The sequence below is a fragment of the Triticum urartu genome, chromosome 6A (genome assembly GCF_056163025.1).
Source record: "Triticum urartu cultivar PI428250 chromosome 6A, HENAU_Tu73, whole genome shotgun sequence".
Lineage (NCBI taxonomy): Eukaryota > Viridiplantae > Streptophyta > Magnoliopsida > Poales > Poaceae > Triticum > Triticum urartu.
Window position 1 is genome coordinate 4,794,233 of NC_141878.1, and position 20,126 is coordinate 4,814,358.

A 20,126-nucleotide genomic window follows, 5' to 3' on the forward strand; every position below is an offset into this window, starting at 1 on the left:
CGATCGACGGCGGTGAAGGGGGACGGGACATGTCGGATGGCTAAACCTAGACAAATCTTGAGGAAAATGAAGCTTGGAGGTCGAGTTTGGAGAGGAGAAAGCGTAAGTAGTGTGGCTCGGGCATTTCATCGAACACCTCATAGGCATAGGAGGTGAGCTAGAGCACCACAAAGCTCTCCCCTCGCCGGCCAGAAAAAACAGAGCAGTTAAGTGCTCTACTCGCGGGCGAGGGGTATATGTAGGCACCTCATCGGTCCCCGTTCCAGTCACCAACTGGGGCCAATGGTTGTGGGCCAGGAGCGAGGCCCATTGATCCCGCTTGGTGTCTGGAACCAAACCAAAGGGATCAGATGAACCGGGACCAATGCCCCACGAGGCCCGGCCGGCCCCCTGGGCTCACGAACCGGAACCTATGCCTCCATGGATCCCGGTTCGTGACTGAAGCGGGACTAATGGACTGGCCAGTTCTGGACCAAAGCCCTGTTTTCTACTAGTGCGTAACAACAGACAAATTTTCAAGAACAGTCGCCCACACAAACAAAATGATGTACTGCCAGCGTATTACGTACCTGTCGCAGCAGGTATGCATCCCAGTATTGTACTCCAATCCCCAGCCACATCAAAATCAAAGAATGCACTCCTGGATACATCGACGAGGTATGAAAAGCAGCATTCCTCTTGTGCTTAGCTTCCATTTCATGACGCGGCTCCTCGGTCTCAACTGGGTCCATCACCACACGTATCTTATTCTCAAAGTCAATTGCATACACCGCCCAGCTGTCCCGGTGCTTCAGCAGCAACATGACCTGAGGGGATGGTGTGTATTAATGTAGTTAGAACCACACCCTCTTCGGAAAATTCAAGTGTAGTTATACATTTACAAGCTTCAATCCTCACACCAGTGTGTTCCTCAATTATAATTGTTGCAATCTAGTCGAAATCAAGGTCTGACGATCTCTCTACGTCCATCAACTCGACCTGCAAAAGTGGTGTCGCATCGGTATCAAATCAGACTGACATGTATAATGACCCAGCCCAGCCATGTGATACGCTCACAACTACTCCCTCCGTCCTATAATATAACAGCATTTTTCACACTATACTAGTGTAAAACATGTTGTTATATTATGGGACGAAAGTAGTAGCTACTTGCATGCATCATTCGGTTAAACACACCAATTAATATATGTCGGTCCTTACGTGACTTGTACTTTGCTCTTTATAATATAAATGAGATACGTATTACCATGCAGAAAACACACTAATTAATACAGAAAGAACTTGCTTGCATGCACACATGTGAACACGCCTGTATTGATGCACACTGCCGCAGTTACTACTACATGCATGACTCAAAAACAAGATCTTGATATGTAGACCAAAATAAAAATTACATCTAGATATGTAGAGCATGTAGGGACGAATACAAACACTGAAGTGAGCCGAAGATGTGCCGTTGTCATCTCCCCTCCTTCACCGGAGCCAGCAAAACTTGTTGTAGTAGGCATGCAAGAAGTCATCGTGCTAATGCCCTATAGGATCAATGCAGCAAAACAACAACCGCCGCCGATGAAGAGTAGCATAAACCGGAAGGATCCAACCAGAAGACACATGAACGTAGACCAGGGCCGTACCCCGGAAATTGAGGCCCCGGAGCGAAATCACAATTTAGGCCCCATGTATAAAAAAAGTCAAGTAGGTAATTAAAACATTATTTTTGTTAGTCACTGCGGTAGTACAGATTTCTGAAGGAACTATACATACTTAAAAAGGAAAATCTTACAATTTTGAGCTACAAGTCCATCTTTTACTCTTTTAGCCAAGGTGTGCCATCCTATGAGCATTTTTTGATACAAAATCTTGGATTAGTATTCTCAACCTAATGTTGTCAACATTATCATGAACATCAGCCTCTATATTCTGATTTTTCGGAGGCGCTCTGATTGCTCACCTCCAGGGACTGCGGCAACCAAGCAGCAAGATTCCAACCTCTTGATTTCCTAAGGGGACGATGGATGGATTGATGGATCAATGGAACAAGCAGTAGAAAACACCCCAATTTATAGGTTGCTGCAGACACGAGCCTGCAGTTCATTGTCTACTTGCCATAATCTCAGGATTTAGTATTTGCACAAAAATTGGGGGCCCTAAATTTTGAGGGGCCCTGTGCAGCGGCTCCACTTGCACCTGTGCATGTACGGGCATGACGTAGACAACACCGACAAGATAAGGACAACTACACCAGAGAAAGTTTCGCTGGAAACACAACTCCACAAGCCAATCGACGATGCTAGTGGTTTTTTTTTCCAATATCTTTAACAAATTATGATAATGTATGACCTAATTTGAAAATTTCAAAAATATGATTCACCTTTGATAATGTGCATGCATGCATCACCTTTGAAATTGGAAAGAGAGCCCTACCAAGAAGAAAAACCTGGTGTGAAAACGCAGGCACATGGAGTACTTGTGTGAAAAAGCTTCAAATTTAGAGCATGAATAAACTTAGAGAGTTACCACTGCGATGAATTGTAATTGAGCCGCCAGCCAAATTTAGTCACTACTGGAATCGCGTTATACACCGAGTGCCACGGACACTCGATAAAGGGCCAAAAGCCGCCCGCAAAGCCTTTGCCGACTGCTACACTCGGCAAAAACCACCCAGTGTGCACCTCTCAGGCAAACAAGAATTTGCCGAGAGCCAAACAGTACCATAAAGTGACTTCATGTCGGCTGGTTCCGTCAGCTCTTTGCCGAGAGTGGCGCTCGGCAAAGTCGGCATAGCCAACCACCAGCGCATGCCACTTTTCCGAGAGTGGCTCTTGGGAAAACTGCCACAGCCAACTGCCAACGCATGCTTCTTTGCTAAGAGCTGCTCTCGGCAAATATCCATTCCCAGACAACTTTCTACTACTTTCCCCCGGATCCCTGCCGCAAAAATACATATAAAATACACAAACATGCATTTCAAGTCTCAATGTCTAACAACAAACTTACCTAACCATTATATAAAATAGTGCACACAAACTTCTTTTGAAATCACAAGGTAGCTCTTTAGTACAAATGCCTACTTACTAAACAATAAAGTGATCAATGCATTTCTACATGCGTCCACATGATAAAAGCAACACAACAATTATCACAAACTGAAGAAGAATTATCAAGTTCTTCCATCCACTGAACCCGATAAGCCGTTTCTGGCTAGCACATCCAGTGCACCCATCCACTGAACCACTAATTAAGATTTCTCTTCCGCTAAAGCACATACTGATTGTAATGATACTCCGCCTTCTATCTGCTATTGAACGAGTCGTGGGAGCTGCCTTTATAGTAAATTACTTGTTCATTGCATTCAGATCATGAATCGTAAACTCCTGGACATCTACCTCCATACACCGCATACCACTTCATCTACAAAGATAGAGAAAAAAAGATAGGGAACAAATGCAAGGTTAAAAATTGTTAGAGTAAAACGAGATTGAAAGCGAAAGGACAATCAGTCCTGGTTTCCATTCATTCTCCACTATATATACATCTGGAAGAGGTGTCTGTTCGGAGGCATCCCTCTAGAATAGGTGCCTGTTGGCAATAGAAAGAGAGAAGGAAAATGACTATTCGGGGTTGGACACACCCCTTTGCTAATGACTATTCATTAATTAGCATGTGCTAATTAATCTACTAATTAATTCCTAACACTCCCCCTTGTACAACACCGCTCCTTGAATGTTTCATCATTGAAAACTTCTTGTACATTGATCTTCCGTCTTGAGAAATCTTCTGTGTAATCTTGAGAGTCTCCCCCCAAAACCCTGTGGGAAAAATATGAGGAGAATAGAGCAGATATGTTGCTAAAACTCCTTTAAACCCAATGAGAAAAATAATAAGGAGAAAAAGTGCAACATATAATAATTATTGTATCCTTGATAACTCATATGAGAAAACCTTTGAGAAAGGAGAAAACTCATTGGTGATTTTGGAGAACAATAAACATGCTTTGTATACTTTCCTTTAAAAATCCTAGTGGGAAAAATAGAAAGTATTGCATATGTCGCCTCGTTAAAACCTTTTATGAGAAACTTCGAGGGAAAGCTTATAAGGGAAAAGAGTGCGACTGATATATCATTGAAAACTCCTTTAAAACCCAGTGGGAAAAATATAAGGAGAATATGATATGACATATCATAATAATTGTCTCTTTTAACTCGATATGAGAAAATCCATAGAGTTTAGAGGACAATAAATACGTCGTGTATACTTTCCTAAAAACCCCGGTGGGGAAAACAGAAAGTATGACATATGATCTCATGTTGATATTACCTCATTAGAAACCTTGATGAGAACCTGTAAAAGTAAACTCATAAAGGGGAAAAGAGTATATTATGATGCTTTGAACAGGAGTAATTCAGGAAGATACTCCCCCTGATACTTGCAAATCCTGAAGTCGTTGAATATCAATTCCATGAACATGTTCCTGAAATGTTCAAGTTGGTAGAGACTTCATAGACAAATCAATGTGATTGTCACGTGATTTGATTTGCAAGATGAGCAATATAGTGATATTGCTTACTATGTAACTTGTTTGCACCCAGACAACAGAAGCAACATTATCTTTGAGATAATGGTTGGTGGATGTAGCCACAAGTTCTATTTTGGAGACCTTCATGGGATGGCTCCCACACCTAGCTGGAACACAAAGCTTGTCTATGATCTAGCATAGTAGGGATCTGATCAATGGATCCAATGATATTGGTGTCCAGATTTCTCTGAAACTGAAAGACTAGGATAAAATGTTTGATGCCTTGGAGATATCGAAAGATATTCTTGACTCCCAACCAATTATGCTTGGTGGATCCAATGACACAAGAATATGGAACTTTGTGTCCCAATATCTCATTCCCATCAACTCATGGTTTTAATAGATCTTTCTCTACGTCTAGAGAATGAAGCCATGTGAGTTATGGATGTATAAGATTTGTCCACAATGAATTTCTCCAATATATTTTGGATATAGACAACATAGTGTACCATAATGTATGGGTGAAGGTGCTTGAGGTTTTACCCAATCCTTCATCTCAAAACCCGCCATTAATATGTTCTTGTGCTTCATCATTGCAGGAGTAATCGATGTGTATGACAGACATGCATGGGTAATCATCATTGTAGGAGTAATCCTTGTGTATAAGGAACTCACTATGTCGGTTATACGAAAAGGTACCGACAACAATAAGTCATATGGTGACTTATTGGTTTTTACACAGTGTATGTTGTGTTTTGCATTTTGATTCAGAAGTGAGATTCCATTGGGAACCATCTATGTCTAAATCTAGTGATCAACATGGATATGTTATCACTACATCTATCAACTACATAGATAGATGATTTTGTACTGCCAATGATATAAGTTATTGGAATGAGATTTCACCTCTGGAGAAGAGTTGGGTATCTGCGTGAACCCTTGTGCTACAATACTTGCTCTATGTTTCACCACCTTGTTGTTCTCAATTCTGTTTCCAGAAGAAAACTCGTGTAGGTATTGCTTATGTGAATACCTTTCCCTTTATTGAGCAAGATTATTTCTACCTAGATTATACCATTTGCGCGAGTTCAGTCCGAGTGTTGTTCACACTTTGCCATGGACATGGTCTTTGGACCTGAATCATGTGAAAGGTTTTTTCAATCTAGTTGAGAAATGTATGTCGACAATTGTAGACTTCCGGTTATATGTTTCTCCAGAATCTATATATCAATACAGAGTTGATGGAAATATCGTTACCCATGGTGACTGTTCGCGATTTCCAATGCGGTTGAGTCGGGTATCCCATTGTCCTGATCATTGTGTGCACTATGACCTAGGTTGGTGGAGGTTCCCCGTCCACTTGGTGTATACTACCCATTAGGTGTCTGCCAACGTGAAGTTGACTTGCATTTACTGATTCAGAGGCCTCGATATCCTTGCTCGTGAGAAGCCGAATCCTGATGTACTGTTGCCATACTTCTCCCCCTGTTGCTGTGAACGGGGATTTGAGTGGTTTTCTTGGTACCTCCACTCTTTCGGGAATATTTTTGCAGGATTGTAGGATTATGTGACACATTTATTTTCAGTAAATGAATCTGGCAGGTTATTTGCAATGTGTTGCAAATCTTCTGAACGCATGGTTCAGATCTTTGAGTATGTGGACTTGAGGCATAAATGTGTCGAGCATTCCACTAATTTCCTAGCATTCTGTATGGTACTTGAAATCTCCCCCTAATGCCTGGAAATGTTCCTGATTGAATCAACATACTGACCTTGAATAACTAGCCATGTGAGGGGCTTGAGGTATTGACGGATATACAGTTATTCCTCACATAGATCCCAAATATATGTTGAGGGGCCAATGATGTATTTAAGGTTGGTGATATCGGTATGCAACCGAATTACCGCAGATGGGAAATACTTGGTAGATTTCCACGTATCAAAGATAGAGAGGAATAACATTATGCAGTTTGGTCATGAGCGTATAAAACTGCATGACTCCAACGTAAAGTTGGTAAGTTGCAATTATGAGGTTAAGATCATGGAATGAGCTTAATTCTTTGGATAAAGGCTTCTACTAAACCAGTTTGAGTCTAGACATATAGGACAAAGTGCTAAACTTCAATCTTAGGGCCATAGTGAAGGCACGCAAGGAGAGTTCTACAACGTTGTCCATTCAGCTTTGATTGTAATTGATGTTCAGGAGAATGAGCCAATGGTTTCATGCGGATAAAGCACACTTGAGACAATCGTATAGATGTGTCTTTTAGAACCATGGAATACCTGAATAGTCTAGTCAATGGTTAGGAAGAGCCACTTACCTCGACTTGATGTGTTCAAGGAGTTTGAGTGGTTCAGTGTGGACTTTAAGGTGCGCGAGCCTTAAAATTAGCTTCCCTATATCACATATAGTGCACATAAAATCCAAATATTTCTAGAATTTAGCATCATAATAGTCATAAAACAATGAAATTGCTAATAGTTTTCGTTTCGACCCAGTGTCCCGATGACCAAGGCGAGTATGCCAAGTTTTTCATGCAAAAGACATTCTGGAAAACTATCTTGTACGCAACATGTGCTACGGGTTTTGTAGTATGTGTAGTGCAATCATGATGATACATAGATAATGTGTTTGCTATGTATCTTCTCTTTATCATATGCAACGAATATAGTTTAGTAGGATACGAGTTGACCCGGACACGGTAAAGCATCCCTAATTCTGCTCGATTACCCATAGGGATAGTAAATATGATACACGTTGAGCCAACAAAATTGATTTTAAAACATCTCCTTTTCTCTCGACGCGAATGGAAACACTATAGTTCCCCGAGTATTGAGTTTATGGTGCATATGTCCACAAGGCACATATTGTCTTTCATCAGATTGACCCCTGTAGAAATCCATATATAGACTTGAAGATTCTCAATATGAAAATCATTGTGAGATATATATAGAATACATAAAAATGTATTGTACCAAAGTGCTGATACAATATATTGTGATATAAAATATATGATGACAACAATACTTATGTTCTTATTACAACATCACAAGTGGACATAGATAAATAGATCATTAAGGAGATTGAGAGACTAACCAAAGTCTCGAAACATATCGATTTAGGTATACTCAACCAAGATGTTCTCCATGTGAGGAAGGTCCTCTGGCCGATGGAAAGTCATGGTGTTGCTCGGTCCGAGTGGAACATGGTGCGAACAACCAGTTCCATTTGCAATGTGTAGGTGAAGATTGAAGTTTGATTCAAACCTTTTCCCTTGGGATCCTTGGCATCTTGGAATGCTCACGCTATCCCAGGGGACAAGACGAATCTTGATGCCCATGACTCACATAGCGTAGTTGTGGCCATTAAGGGCGAGTGTCTCAAATTCTTTAGCCATCGGTTACTTATATGGGTAAACCAGTGATAATTAATTTACCGTGATAAATTAAGGACCATCGTGGTTGATGTTGTAATGAACTTTGCAAAATTAATGGAAATTTCAAGAAGTTGGCTTGAAATCATTAGTTCTGGTTTGAATTAATTATGGAGAGAGAGAGAGAGAGAGAGATTCGGCTATCGATCTCCTGCATGATAGGGAATGCTTTTGAGGGGCCAAAAGAGAAAGAGAGCGACCACAGTGTAAACTTTAGTTCTGGTAACATTTAATCGATTATATGCTTTGCTGAGCACAAACCCCAAGGCTCGTGGTCAGACGGACGGCTACAATAATGGTGTCGGTATATGGATTGAGACATCTTTTGCCATATCAGATCTCGAGCATGACCCAAACAATTGTCTAAAATATTTCGCTGCTTGAGAGGCCAGTGATCTTATTTGGGAATAACTAGTGATGTGATGGAGATGCATCAGGTAATTGAACTCTTGCTTGTAAGTAGCGCAGGTGCTTGGATCCATATAGTAATGTTTTGAGAAAGGAAACAGATGCAGGGTTCATCGTCAGCTGGCAGCAGCAAACTAGAGGTCAAGGATGCCCAGCCTGCTGAGAGCAGCAGCAGCAGCATCCCCATGATGGTGAGCATCATGGCGCCGTCCACAAGCACAACGGCGGAGCAGCGTGTGCCCGTCGACCTTGTCCTCCTTCTCCACGTCCACGTACGCTTCAAGGCACCGGACAAGTGGCAGGATCTGTTCATGGAGGCCGTGAGGGTGGTCATGGACAAGCTCGACGACAAGGACCGGCTCGCCGTCGTGCCGGGCGGCGGCGGGAGCAGCATATCCAAAGAGTCGCTCAAGTACACGGAGACCTTGCTGCCAATGTCGTCCGACAACAAGGCCTCCTGCTCCGACGCCGTGAGAACGGCGATCCAAAAATGCGACAACTCGCTGGTGAGAGCTCTGGAATCGGCCAACTCGGTACGTACGTGGTTCTTCTTTTTGTATATTGATGATGTATGAATGTATCTGTGGGGTTTGCGTACAAGAATAATTCTAATTCTAAGTAGATTTCTAATGGCGTGTTGTTGTGTGCTGAATTGGTTGCAGATCTTGCATGGCCAGGGTGGTTACAGCACTGACGAGAGAGAGAGGCGTGCGGGCTACATCATGGTCATCTCCAACAGCCAGGAGGACATGGCGTCCTTGGTCACCTGGAGGTTCCGGTCCGTGCTGGCCTTTGGATTCCGGGACGCGCGCAATGCTCGGACCATGGACGCCATCTCCAGAAGCCGGGACTGCACTTACGCCATCTTGGACGACGACCGGGGCCGGGTCACCGAGGCCTTCGCCGGCACCGTCGACAGGATCATCTCCGGCGATGCAAACAGGGCGGTTGAGGTGGAGCTGGAGTACGTCGGCCACCAGGAGGTGGTTATGACCAAAGTCGTAGCTCCTCACGTCAGCTACTTCGTCTCATACGACAAGAGGAAGATCTGGGCCAGCGCGCACCTGCCGGGCTCTGGCGCGGCCATCAGCTTCATCGTCGACCTGAGCCTGAACCCCGTCCCACCGGCTGAAGTCGACCTGTCGGGGCTGGTCACCGTTCATGCCAAGTACGGCCATGCACCGGATGACACGCTCGACAGGCAGCAGGCGCTCACCGTGAACCTCAAGGGCGGATGCGGATGCGGATCCAAAGAGGTGGCGGCGGAGATGGTACGGATCAAGGCCATTGAGATCGTCGACGAAATCACCAAAGACGACGAGACTGACCCGGAGAAGCTCCACGCGCTCACGGACGAGCTTTCCGAACGGTGGGCCGACCTCAGCAAGTCCCACGGCGACATCATGTCCATGCTCGACGCGCAGATGAGAGAGATGGAGATAAGGCTGTACAACAACTACTTGTGGCTGGAGTACATGCTCTCGTGGAGGTCACACCAATGGTGGCAGCTGCCTCTGCCGCGAATGTTCATGGAGGATCCTTTCGTGCGGCTAACAGCCTCTGCGACGGTGGATGACGCTTCTACTACGCACCGGCGGCCGGTTCTGCTGCGCATCGTGGCGCCAGAGGCGGGGTTGGCCAAGGCGAAGCGCTATCCCGTTCACCTGGTCGCCGTGCTGGACGTCAGCGATGAGGCTGGCCATGGAACCAACGACAAGCAGGTGGAGGAGGAGAAAACGGGGAGAAGGATGGAGCAGCTGACGGAAGCCATGAAGCTGGTCATGGACAAGCTTAGCCACAAGGACCGCCTCGCCATCGTACCGGTGCAATCTCATTCTTCCGCCGCCGCCCGGGCCGGGCCACATCCACATGCAGCTGTAGCTGGCTTCTTGGAGATGTCTGAAGAAGGGCGGAGTGAGACATCCGCCAAGGTGCAGTCCCTCGTCGACCAAGTCCTTCAGCACACGGCCTCAGCTAACAACAAGGTATCACTTGCTCACGGCTCGCACATTTTCAGAACTCAGACAAGACAAATACTATCTAGCCTAAATTAAAATTGCAGTTTTTAGAAAAGGAGGATGACCCCCGGCCTCTGCATCTGGAAGATGCATACGGCCACTTTATTGATTATTCTCGAGGACCTTACAAAGTATTACAAACAATATATCTGAATCCACCATCTTGGCAACATATGCCGCTACTCCTATCCATATGATGAAGGGATGCTAGCTGGGCCACTACCCAAACCACTCGCCTAAACCTAACATCAAAAGCCGGAAGCCCCAGCCAAGCCACATACCGGGTCTGGGGCACAATCCGGTCAGACGCACTCGTGTGTCGTCGCAGCCATCTTCCACAGATCCGTCTTCAGATTATATTGAGGCTTCTACCTTGTCTAGCCACTCTGCCATCGACGTCACCATGACGCCAGACAGCTACCTCCTCCTGCGCGAGTCCATCTCCGCGCATCGGACGCTGAGCCTCCACAGCGTCATGCCGCCGATCTCCGCTGCCATCAATGTGTGAGATGAAGTACCGCTCCACCACGGCAGGTACAAGGTAAGGAAGGGCGAGGTCCCCATCGGAGACACGGCCGGACGGGCCGCCACCAGGAACCAGACAAGCTTGCCATACACGCCCAGCATCCCCATGCCCAAGACGGCGCCTTCATGAAGGTGACAACGCTGTGGCGCCGCCGCCGCTTAGCCACCGGGACTAGGGTTTTCACTAGGGTTTCCACTGGCGGCCAAGGGTTTCCCCTGGCCAAGCACCCTGCCGCCACCTCCGAACCAGCCACAACATCAGCAGGCGCGTGCACGCCGGAGATCCAGGCCGGCCGGAGGTCATGCGTCACGAGCGGACCAGAACGCCTCAGATATGACGAGGGGAGCCCGGGGCCTCCCCGCGCCACGACCAAAGCCCACCGGGACCTCGCTGCCCGCGCAGCCGAGGGGACCCGGCCAACCACACCAACGAGCACTCCCCGCCGCCGGAGGAGCGCCGTCCGCACTAGCGAGGCCGCCGCCTCAGATCCGGGCCCTCACCACCGAAAGGGAGCGGCCAGAGGCCTCGCCGCCGCCCTCACAGGCAGCCGCACGGTGGAAGAAAACAAGTGGGTGGTTGGGGCACAGTGAAAATCAGGGGGCAGGCTTTAAGGCGAAATCAAAGGGTGGCGGGGGGGACCAGCGCGTAGGTCGTTTCGTAACATCTTTCCGTAAATCTGGCATTTTTGCTCTAGAAATCCCAGAGGAAAGAAGGACATCATCATCATCATATTTTTGTCCTAAAAGATTATATCGGAAGTCCAGCTCATATTTCTGAAAGTTGGTAATATATATATATATATATATATATATATATATATATATATATATATATATATATATAGTAACGCTAAACTAAGAGTGAGTATAGAATAGCTTATTCTACACCCCAGTAACGGTACATACGAAATACAGTAACACACTATGTAAAATATAGTAATTTCATAAAAATGTAGTAAATTACAAACCTAGATGATTAAAAAATATTTTCCGAATTACTACATTTTATACACCGCTTTACTAGATTTTGTACCTAGCGTTACTAGGGGGTGTAGAATAAGCTATTCTACACTCATGCATAGAATAGAGTTACCCTATATATATATATAATTCAAATTTCTAAATGCCAAGCACTTCTTTTTGAGGTAGATATTGTCTGGATTTTTTTTAAAGTAGTTGGGATATGTGTTCTTTTTTTGCCTATGTAGTTTTTCTCCGAGCGACTAGTAGAAAAGATTCGTGGATATCAGGTCTTATACCGCTGGCAATTCACATTTGCCACAAGTTTTCATTTTGTCCGGAAATTGACCAAGGGGTACCCGCCTAATCATTGCTCTAACACCTTTCTCACTAAATTTTACGGAAACCTTCTTTTGGTGTCAGAACAAAACTTGAAAGCTATTAGTGTTTTACAAAGGATATTTACTATTCTTTGATTTCTCTATTAGGTTCAACATTTAGTCAAACAACCCTGATTAAACTTGGCTAGTAGATACGGTACGGAATAAAAATCATGTATCTCCTATTATCAACCACTAACTATATGTTTCTCTCGAACATCTTTGATATTCGACCACTAGGATCGACCTTGAGTGATGAAGTTCCGTTTTTAAATGATTGGAAGTTGTATACGTTTAAATGTCTATAGATTGAACATCAATAAAAGAGAGAACCACCGCTTTGATGCGTGCTCTATAGGAAACCTTTTTCGCTTTGCCATCATCACCACCGAAACCATAGACAGTAAAAGACCTAACTAGACACCTAGACTACTGAACTCATGTGGAAACAAGGTCCCCCCTCCCTGCCACCTAGACAAATAATTATGTGCTTTTGTCAAATAATAAAATTCAAAGAGCTTAATTATATAAAATAATTGATCTTTAAAGATGACTAGGAATTTGTTGAATAAATCTAGATATATTTTTGTTCTTTTCTACCTAGCAAGGATTACAATAAATCCATGTTGCACGAGTTGTCTGTCTAAGCTTTTTTGACGTGAATCCATGGTGATTAGAAAAACTAAGTAATAATCCAATCCAGATTTGGGTTGAGGGTTTAAATCTGAAATTTATCTAGGAGAACAGTAACTGATAAAAAAGAAGGACAACTTGACACTAAATAACTTCTATAAATTTATACAACAAGGCTTGATGGGCGTCTTCTTCCTTCAATTTTTCATCTCTGCCGGAGCTTAAATATTTTGTTGAGCATGCAATAGGCGAAAGGGACACATGCAAACAACCTCACCATACAAGTCTTGAAGACCGGAATAGCCAACTGCCGCTAGCAACAAGATCTAGTAACCGCTGAAGAAACATCAGGTGCAGAATCACCCCAAGCAGCGCTTATTTCCTAGCCATATATATGGCAACACATACTTAGGTGGGCCGGGGTACAACATCCATTAAGAAAATACATATAACTAGGCTAATCTTAGTGTTTCTATGTCTGACTAACATGACTACATAACATTAATATATACCGTGAAAACTCACAAGCTTACCAACATACCTAAATTCCGTAATATTGTGTTGAAAGCTATATAAACTAAATCTAATTAATAAACGAATGAAATATTGTGAGTTCGTAAAATACATTATATTTTTTTAATATTTATTCATTTTAATATTTATTCATTTTAATATTATGGTAACCTTATCTTAGTTATTTCTTCAAGAGATAGTTAATAATATTAACTGCTGGATCGCAAATTATCTATAATTCACATCCATTGATTCGCAAAACTTGAGAATCAAAGTTGATTGTTGTAATCATCTTCAGTGCTTGGACACCATTTGTTTATATAATATAAAATAATCTAATGGGTATATTTCATTATTGCCAAGTGAGTTAGCAAGTGACGAAGTTACATGCTTTACAGAAGTTTCCATAAGTCCTATTAGAAAAAATGCATTAAAATAAATAATAATGTTCTCAGCATTTATGTGTTAAGAAGGCATCAATAGCATCCGTGCATATTTGAGTAACATTTCCCCAATTCAGACCTCGCACCAGTTCAAGAAGTCCATGGAGCACGTAAGAAGGTGGTTCTACATCCCCTCAGTCAACGAGGCCATCCCCACATTGCCAGCCACCGGAACTCAACGCAGAGCCTCCACAAGTGAGCCATTGGCTGAAGATGGTGGCAACATAGGCGTGTGGAAGGCATTGGTGGATGCGGTAAAGGTAAATTCAGAGGGATTTTGTAACATAGTTCTCTTATATCTAAACCATGTTGTGTTTGTCATTTCTTTAGTAAAAGGTTTTTTAAATTCTGTGTACAACTATCAAGCTGATAGACCACAAAAGAGTTCTTCGTATGTACTATTGGCAATAAAATATATTTATAAATATTCTGCACATTTAACTTCTAAAATATTTTATAAGAAAATAATACTTGTAGAAACATAAAAAAAATCTAACCCTTGTAGAAGCACATGTTGACTACTAGTATTACTAATTGGCATTGCATGGAGCTGCATGATGATATCTATGATAGCCTTGCTACCGATGATACTACTATGCATTAGCGAGGTTTATAATATCATAGACATGATACTGGTATATGATTCTACCCACCATCAGGAGGTGTTACCAAAAAAGAAAAACGTCCTTATAATTCATTTGTCTCTCTGTGCATGCACTGGCTGGTGTAGATATTGGACGATCGGGAAGAAACAGAGAAATACCACCCGGGCTTTGTCATTGTCATCTCCAACAGCGGCGACAAGTCGATTCCCCACTCGCAGGAATCTTTGAAGCCCAAGTACGTCGTACATGCCTTCAGCTTCCACAACAGCGACGCGCGTACCACCAGGGACATGCACTACCTCGCCAGCAGCTCCCGTGGCATATACGCTAGCCTCCACGACCACCGCAACCAGCTCACCGAGGCCTTCACGGCCTGCATTAAGAGAATCACCTCCACCATTGGCGTCCAGACAAAGGTTGAAATCAAGTGCAGCCACCCCAGCGTTTCGTTATCTACCATTGACTCTGGTGAGTTCGGGCCTCATATCGGTGAAGACGGCAGGTCTGTCTCCATAGAGGTCGATAACCTTTACGCCGGTACGGCAAAGAACTTCATGTTCTACATGGACAATGCTCGCGACAACCTGTCCGATCTCCTTGAAATTAAATTCAAATGTGGAGGGAATGTAGATGATCAAGTGGTCGTCGTCGAGAACGGGAGTGATGGATCTGCAGAGGTGATAGAGGATATGGCGCGCGCCGAGACATGCAAAATCATATGCGAGATTGCTGATCCCTATTACGATATGGTGGCGGAGAAGTTGCACAAGTGTCTCAAGCAGGCTTCCATGAAGGCACAAGCTGCTGGCGATGCTCCCCTCGCAGGGGAGATGGAGAAGATGGCGGCCATCCTGCACAGGAAGATGAGGAACCAATATCCGGATGCCGTTGATCCGAGTTACGTTAAAAAGCTTCTAGAGGACAGGCTGTCCAACATGCTCTCCTGGTTGTCTTTTCAAGCATTGTCTGAGCAGCCACCCAGGATACCATGGCGCAGTTCTTTTCAGCCGGAGCTTGTCCACAACTATCCACACAAGAAACAAGAGTGAAAAAAAAGGCTCGGACAAACTGCAGTTCAGTTCCTTCTGTTTCTGTTGTGTGAGTTTGTTATCTAATTTATGTGATGAAAAGGCTAAAATGCCCTGGTAATGAAATTTTGTGCTCACCTAACAGACATTGAGTTATTATGTACTGTTTTTGCCATGGACATGAGCACAAAGAAGATTTCCGATCATCACAAAATGCATCCCGGCCTCCTTGTGTATGCCAGGCACTTTGTCGAGCTATCCAAGTGACGCACATGCTGAAAGCATTCTAGTGTCGCGACTGATGTGGAGGTCGAGGAGCTGGGTTGGGTCAGCGGCACGTTGGATTGAACACCTTCTGGCATAGTTAACCGGCGGATCGAGCACTTCCAGGATTCTTTTAAAAAACATATAAAATATGTCAAAATAGATGTAATTATCAATTATTTGTGATTTTAATAAAGTATAGGGACCTATATGCAAAATAACATGAAGTCACATTACTAACATATTCGAAAACAAATACAAACTATGCCGATGGCTCCCTCGGATCGATGAGGTGTGCCCAACCCGACACGCCTCGGATCGATGACGTGGCACTTGCTGTGAATCGATGACGTGAACAAACTATGCCGCCCGCCGCCGTTAGAGCCGTCCGCGTTTCTGCGGAACTACCTGAGCATCTTGATGGGAAAGGGACCATCATAACAAATAGAAACAAAGCAGACACCCATGCTCGGTGCGGAACCACCTGAGCATCTCGGAGGTCATGCGGGGTCAATGGGCTCACAGACCCTGTTTACAGAACATACTGTGATGGGCTGGTTTCCTTCACTGCTCCATCATTGAATTTTACAATGATTAAAATACAATATTGTTTTTTCTCTATGAGACAAAACTTCAATACTGTTGCAGGAGTAGTATTCTTACGAGGGTTAAGATGGAGACACATCCCATATAGAGAAAATTAAGCCGTTGGTGTGGTGTCGTCGTATCGATGAAGAAAAGGGACATGAACAAGACGTTGGTATTTGTCACAATAAGACAGAAACATGAGACGGGGATATCTTTAATTAAAGATTTTAATATCTCTGTTTTAACTATACAGAAGTTCAGCGTCCAATCAAAGTATCACAAAGGGTGAACAATATAGTATTCGAAGGGATGAAGAATCCTTTTTTAATTTCTCTGTAGAGGGATTAATGTGTCTGACTGAATAACTTCAAACTAACTACTCCCTCCGATTCATATTACTTGTCGCTCAAACGGATCTATCTAGACATATTTCAATGCTACATACATCCGTTTGAGTGGCAACTAATACGGATTGGAGGGAGTACAATATTTTAAAATAGGTGTCATTTTGCGACGATTTGAATAAGTGAGGATCTTGAGCCATGCATATTGGGTTCAAGTTTGTGATATCCTCCCGTTGCGACGCACGGGCATTTTTGCTAGTGAAATAAAATAGGCAATAACCATACGATTTTTTAGACAACAGCCATAGAAAAAATACTCCCTCCCTTCCGAATTAATAGTCACAGAAATGGGCAAAAAATGAATGTATCTAGAACAAAACAACGCCTAGACGCATCCATTTTCTAATACAACTAATTCCAGATGGCGGAGTAGTTGAATACTGAGCGTGCCATGCTTCTTCACCTCGCCTGGTTTCATCTCGATATGTGACGAATGTTCTTTGAAAAACATTAAATAATTTTAAAATGCATGCTGAATTTTTGGGAATATGCTATAAACATTTTTAAATAATGTTCTACATATTTAATTACCATGATCCATGTGGTTGATAGGCTTCTGCTATATAGCAAGATCATCTTTCTCTACTACCTTCTTCGAGCACAAACGCTCTGTGCCATGCCACCCCTTTGAGTGCCAATTTATTTGAGGTCCCTGGTAAAATGTATTCTGTTAGGGCATCTCCAGCCGTTGGCCCCCCAGGAGGCACTACCGGAATCGCCCCCTATGCCGACGGCCAGGGCCGTCGGCATAGGCCTGAGTCCTGTCGGGGTAGACCTATGCTGACGGCCCCCGTCGGCATAGAGCCGTCGGCAACATATGCGTCGGCACAGCCAGGGAGGCCGTCTGCTAAGAAAAGCCGTCGGCATATATGATACGCCGACGGGGGCCGTGCATCTATGCCGACGGCCCAGGCCGTCGGCAACTATCACGCCTAGCGGCGGCCGCAGTCAAGTCTGCCCAATGACTGATCGCCACGTGGCACCCCTATGCCGACAGCCTAGCCGTCGGCTTAGCCAAAACCTATGCCGACGGCTAGACCGTCGGCATAGGGGTGCCACGTGGCGACCAGCCGCTGCTCTAGGACCAGGTCTATGCCGACGGCCGGGCCGTCGGCATAATTTGAAAATAAGCCGACGGCCAGGCCGTCGGCATAGTCCTTCATATAGAGCTCCCAGTAGCTGACACGTGGGCGCCTATGCCGACGGCCTAGCCGTCGGCACAGTTTTTAAACTAAGCCGACGGCTAGGCCGTCGGCATAGGCGCCCACGTGTCAGCTACTGGGAGCTCACGCTAGCCCTATGCCGACGGCCTAGCCGTCGGCATTGTTTGCTTTTGCTTTTTTTTTCTTTTTTCTATTTGTTTTCAGATCAATTCAATTCATATAGCAGCACATATCAGCAGATATATATGATGAGATAGACATATAAAACACAACGGGATATCATCCGGCACCATCACAACAATATATGCATAAGCATCATCACACACAAGTCTCTAAATGAACATCATCACAACCAACATAAGCATATAGAGAAGCACACAAGTCATCTAAATGATCATCACCACACACAAGTCATCTCAAGCATCATCACCACACCAGGATCATCGAGCACCGCGGAGGTGGTCACCGCCAAGACGGCCAAAGCCCAGGTCATCGGTGCTAGCGGCAGCGCTACCGCCAAGACCGCCTCCACCTCCGCCTCCGTGGATCGGAGTGGTCGGGCTCCGTGTCTCCGGAGTGCTGCGAAGACCGCCGCCAACGGTAGATCCACATGTTCCCTGGATGTTGAAAAGACATATGCACGGGATATATGACTGTGTTGAAAGGCATGACATGCTTTGGGTGAATAGATTGGGGATGAACTAACCGGCGAGGGGCCAGCATTCTGTGCCACAAACTCCTCAAAGCTCATCAGCACTGGTTGTGCTGGAGGGCATTGTGCTGGAGGGAACTGAGGACACCTGCTGGCCGCCATATCCTGAAAAGCCTGCTGCATCTGGCTATCCCTCTGCACTTGGTGTTCATAAAGCCTCTGATGCCACGCCATGGTCTCCTGGCGTGTGTACTCCATGTAGGCCTACGGTATGACATGATGGAACTCATAAAACTACTAAATGCGGAAAATGAAGTGAGCAATGAAGATAAGAGGGAAAATACTTACAGATTGTTGCTCCTAAAAGAGGGACTGTGTACTGGTCACTGGCTGGCTCGTGCGCTGGCTCAGGCTCGGGTCGATCCGACGAAGCTGTGTGTAGGAGATACTAGGAGTGATCACAGCATCGAGAACCGCCTCCCGACCGTGCTCCTTGGGCCCCATGCTCACCACCGCCCTGTCGTCCAGAGGCGCCGCAATGGGGTCAGGTGTGTCAGGATGCAACTTCAGATACGCTTCAGAGTAGGCCTGTTTCCTCCCCGCGGTCTTCTTGTCGTAGTACTGGGGCTCACCAGGCTTGGAGTCCTTCTGCGTATGGGCGATCTCCCACGCCTGCATGTCTGAGAGCGGCCGCTTCAGTTTCTCCTCCTGCACCACCAAACAGAGGTTAGTCATACATAAGAAAGTGATGGTAAATAGAAGAAGAAGAATGTTTAATGGAGTTAGTCATACATTAACTACCTTGTGGAGATAGTGGTTTCGGTTTCCCTGAGCATGTACTCCCTCCGTCCCTCGGTTAGCCTTATTTTTGGTTCTCATAGCCGCCCAGGCTCCAGCCTCATCACACCAAAGATCCACCAATGCCGCCCAGGACTCGTCTTTTCCATAACACCAATTTGGACACACCTACATAATAAAAGCATAATGGCATGTAGGTGTGTCCAAATTGGTGTTATGGAAGCATAAAGCATAAAGCATAATGTACCACAAGGTAATGAAAGCATAATGAAAGCATAATATATGAAAGCATAATGAAAAATCTTTTATACTTACCGCCAAGAACTCGGGCCTCTCCAAGGTAATGCCCATCCTCCGCGCTTCTTCCTTGGTCATCTTCACACCAAGATAGTCGTGGTAGTATGTGGAGATGGCCACATAGCGCACCTCGTACTGCATCTGGCGGGCCTTCTTCTTGCATTGGCGCAGCACGATCTGGTCCGCTCTAGCCCTGTGCTCCGGAAGAACTCGATAGAATGTCTACAATCATGCATGAAACAAGAATGGAAGAAGCCATGAGTTAAATCATTCATGAAACTAGAATGGACTTGTGCTTCTGAAGAGAACTCACCCAGAAAGTAGTGATCACGGCCTTGGCATGGGTCTCATGGTCCGCGTGGCGGGCCGCTTCCCAGTGGTCCCAGCTCGTGGCCAAAACCCGACGGTCCGGCTGCCTGACTGGATCAGGACAGTACAACCCCGACCAATATAACTTCAGCAAGACGGTGATGAGGCCGTTGGGAATACGGACCCCT

At 44.9% G+C, this 20,126-nt stretch overlaps 1 protein-coding gene across 2 annotated transcripts; it reads left to right on the forward strand.

Annotated features, from left to right (window-relative positions):
* Window positions 1-8,214: 8,214 nt before the first annotated feature.
* On the forward strand, window positions 8,215-15,659 carry LOC125517156 (uncharacterized). 2 transcript variants are annotated; one of them, XM_048682343.2, is made up of 5 exons: window positions 8,215-8,387; window positions 8,460-8,891; window positions 9,021-10,343; window positions 13,908-14,090; window positions 14,561-15,659. In XM_048682343.2, exons 1-5 carry the CDS (start codon window positions 8,373-8,375, stop codon window positions 15,482-15,484), a joined length of 2,877 nt encoding a protein of 958 aa, XP_048538300.2. In that variant the 5' UTR covers window positions 8,215-8,372; the 3' UTR covers window positions 15,485-15,659. The 2 variants fall into 2 exon arrangements, with proteins under 2 accessions (XP_048538300.2, XP_087384692.1); XM_087528566.1 differs by having other exon boundaries at window positions 8,253-8,387; window positions 8,453-8,891.
* The last annotated feature ends 4,467 nt before the right edge of the window (window positions 15,660-20,126 follow it).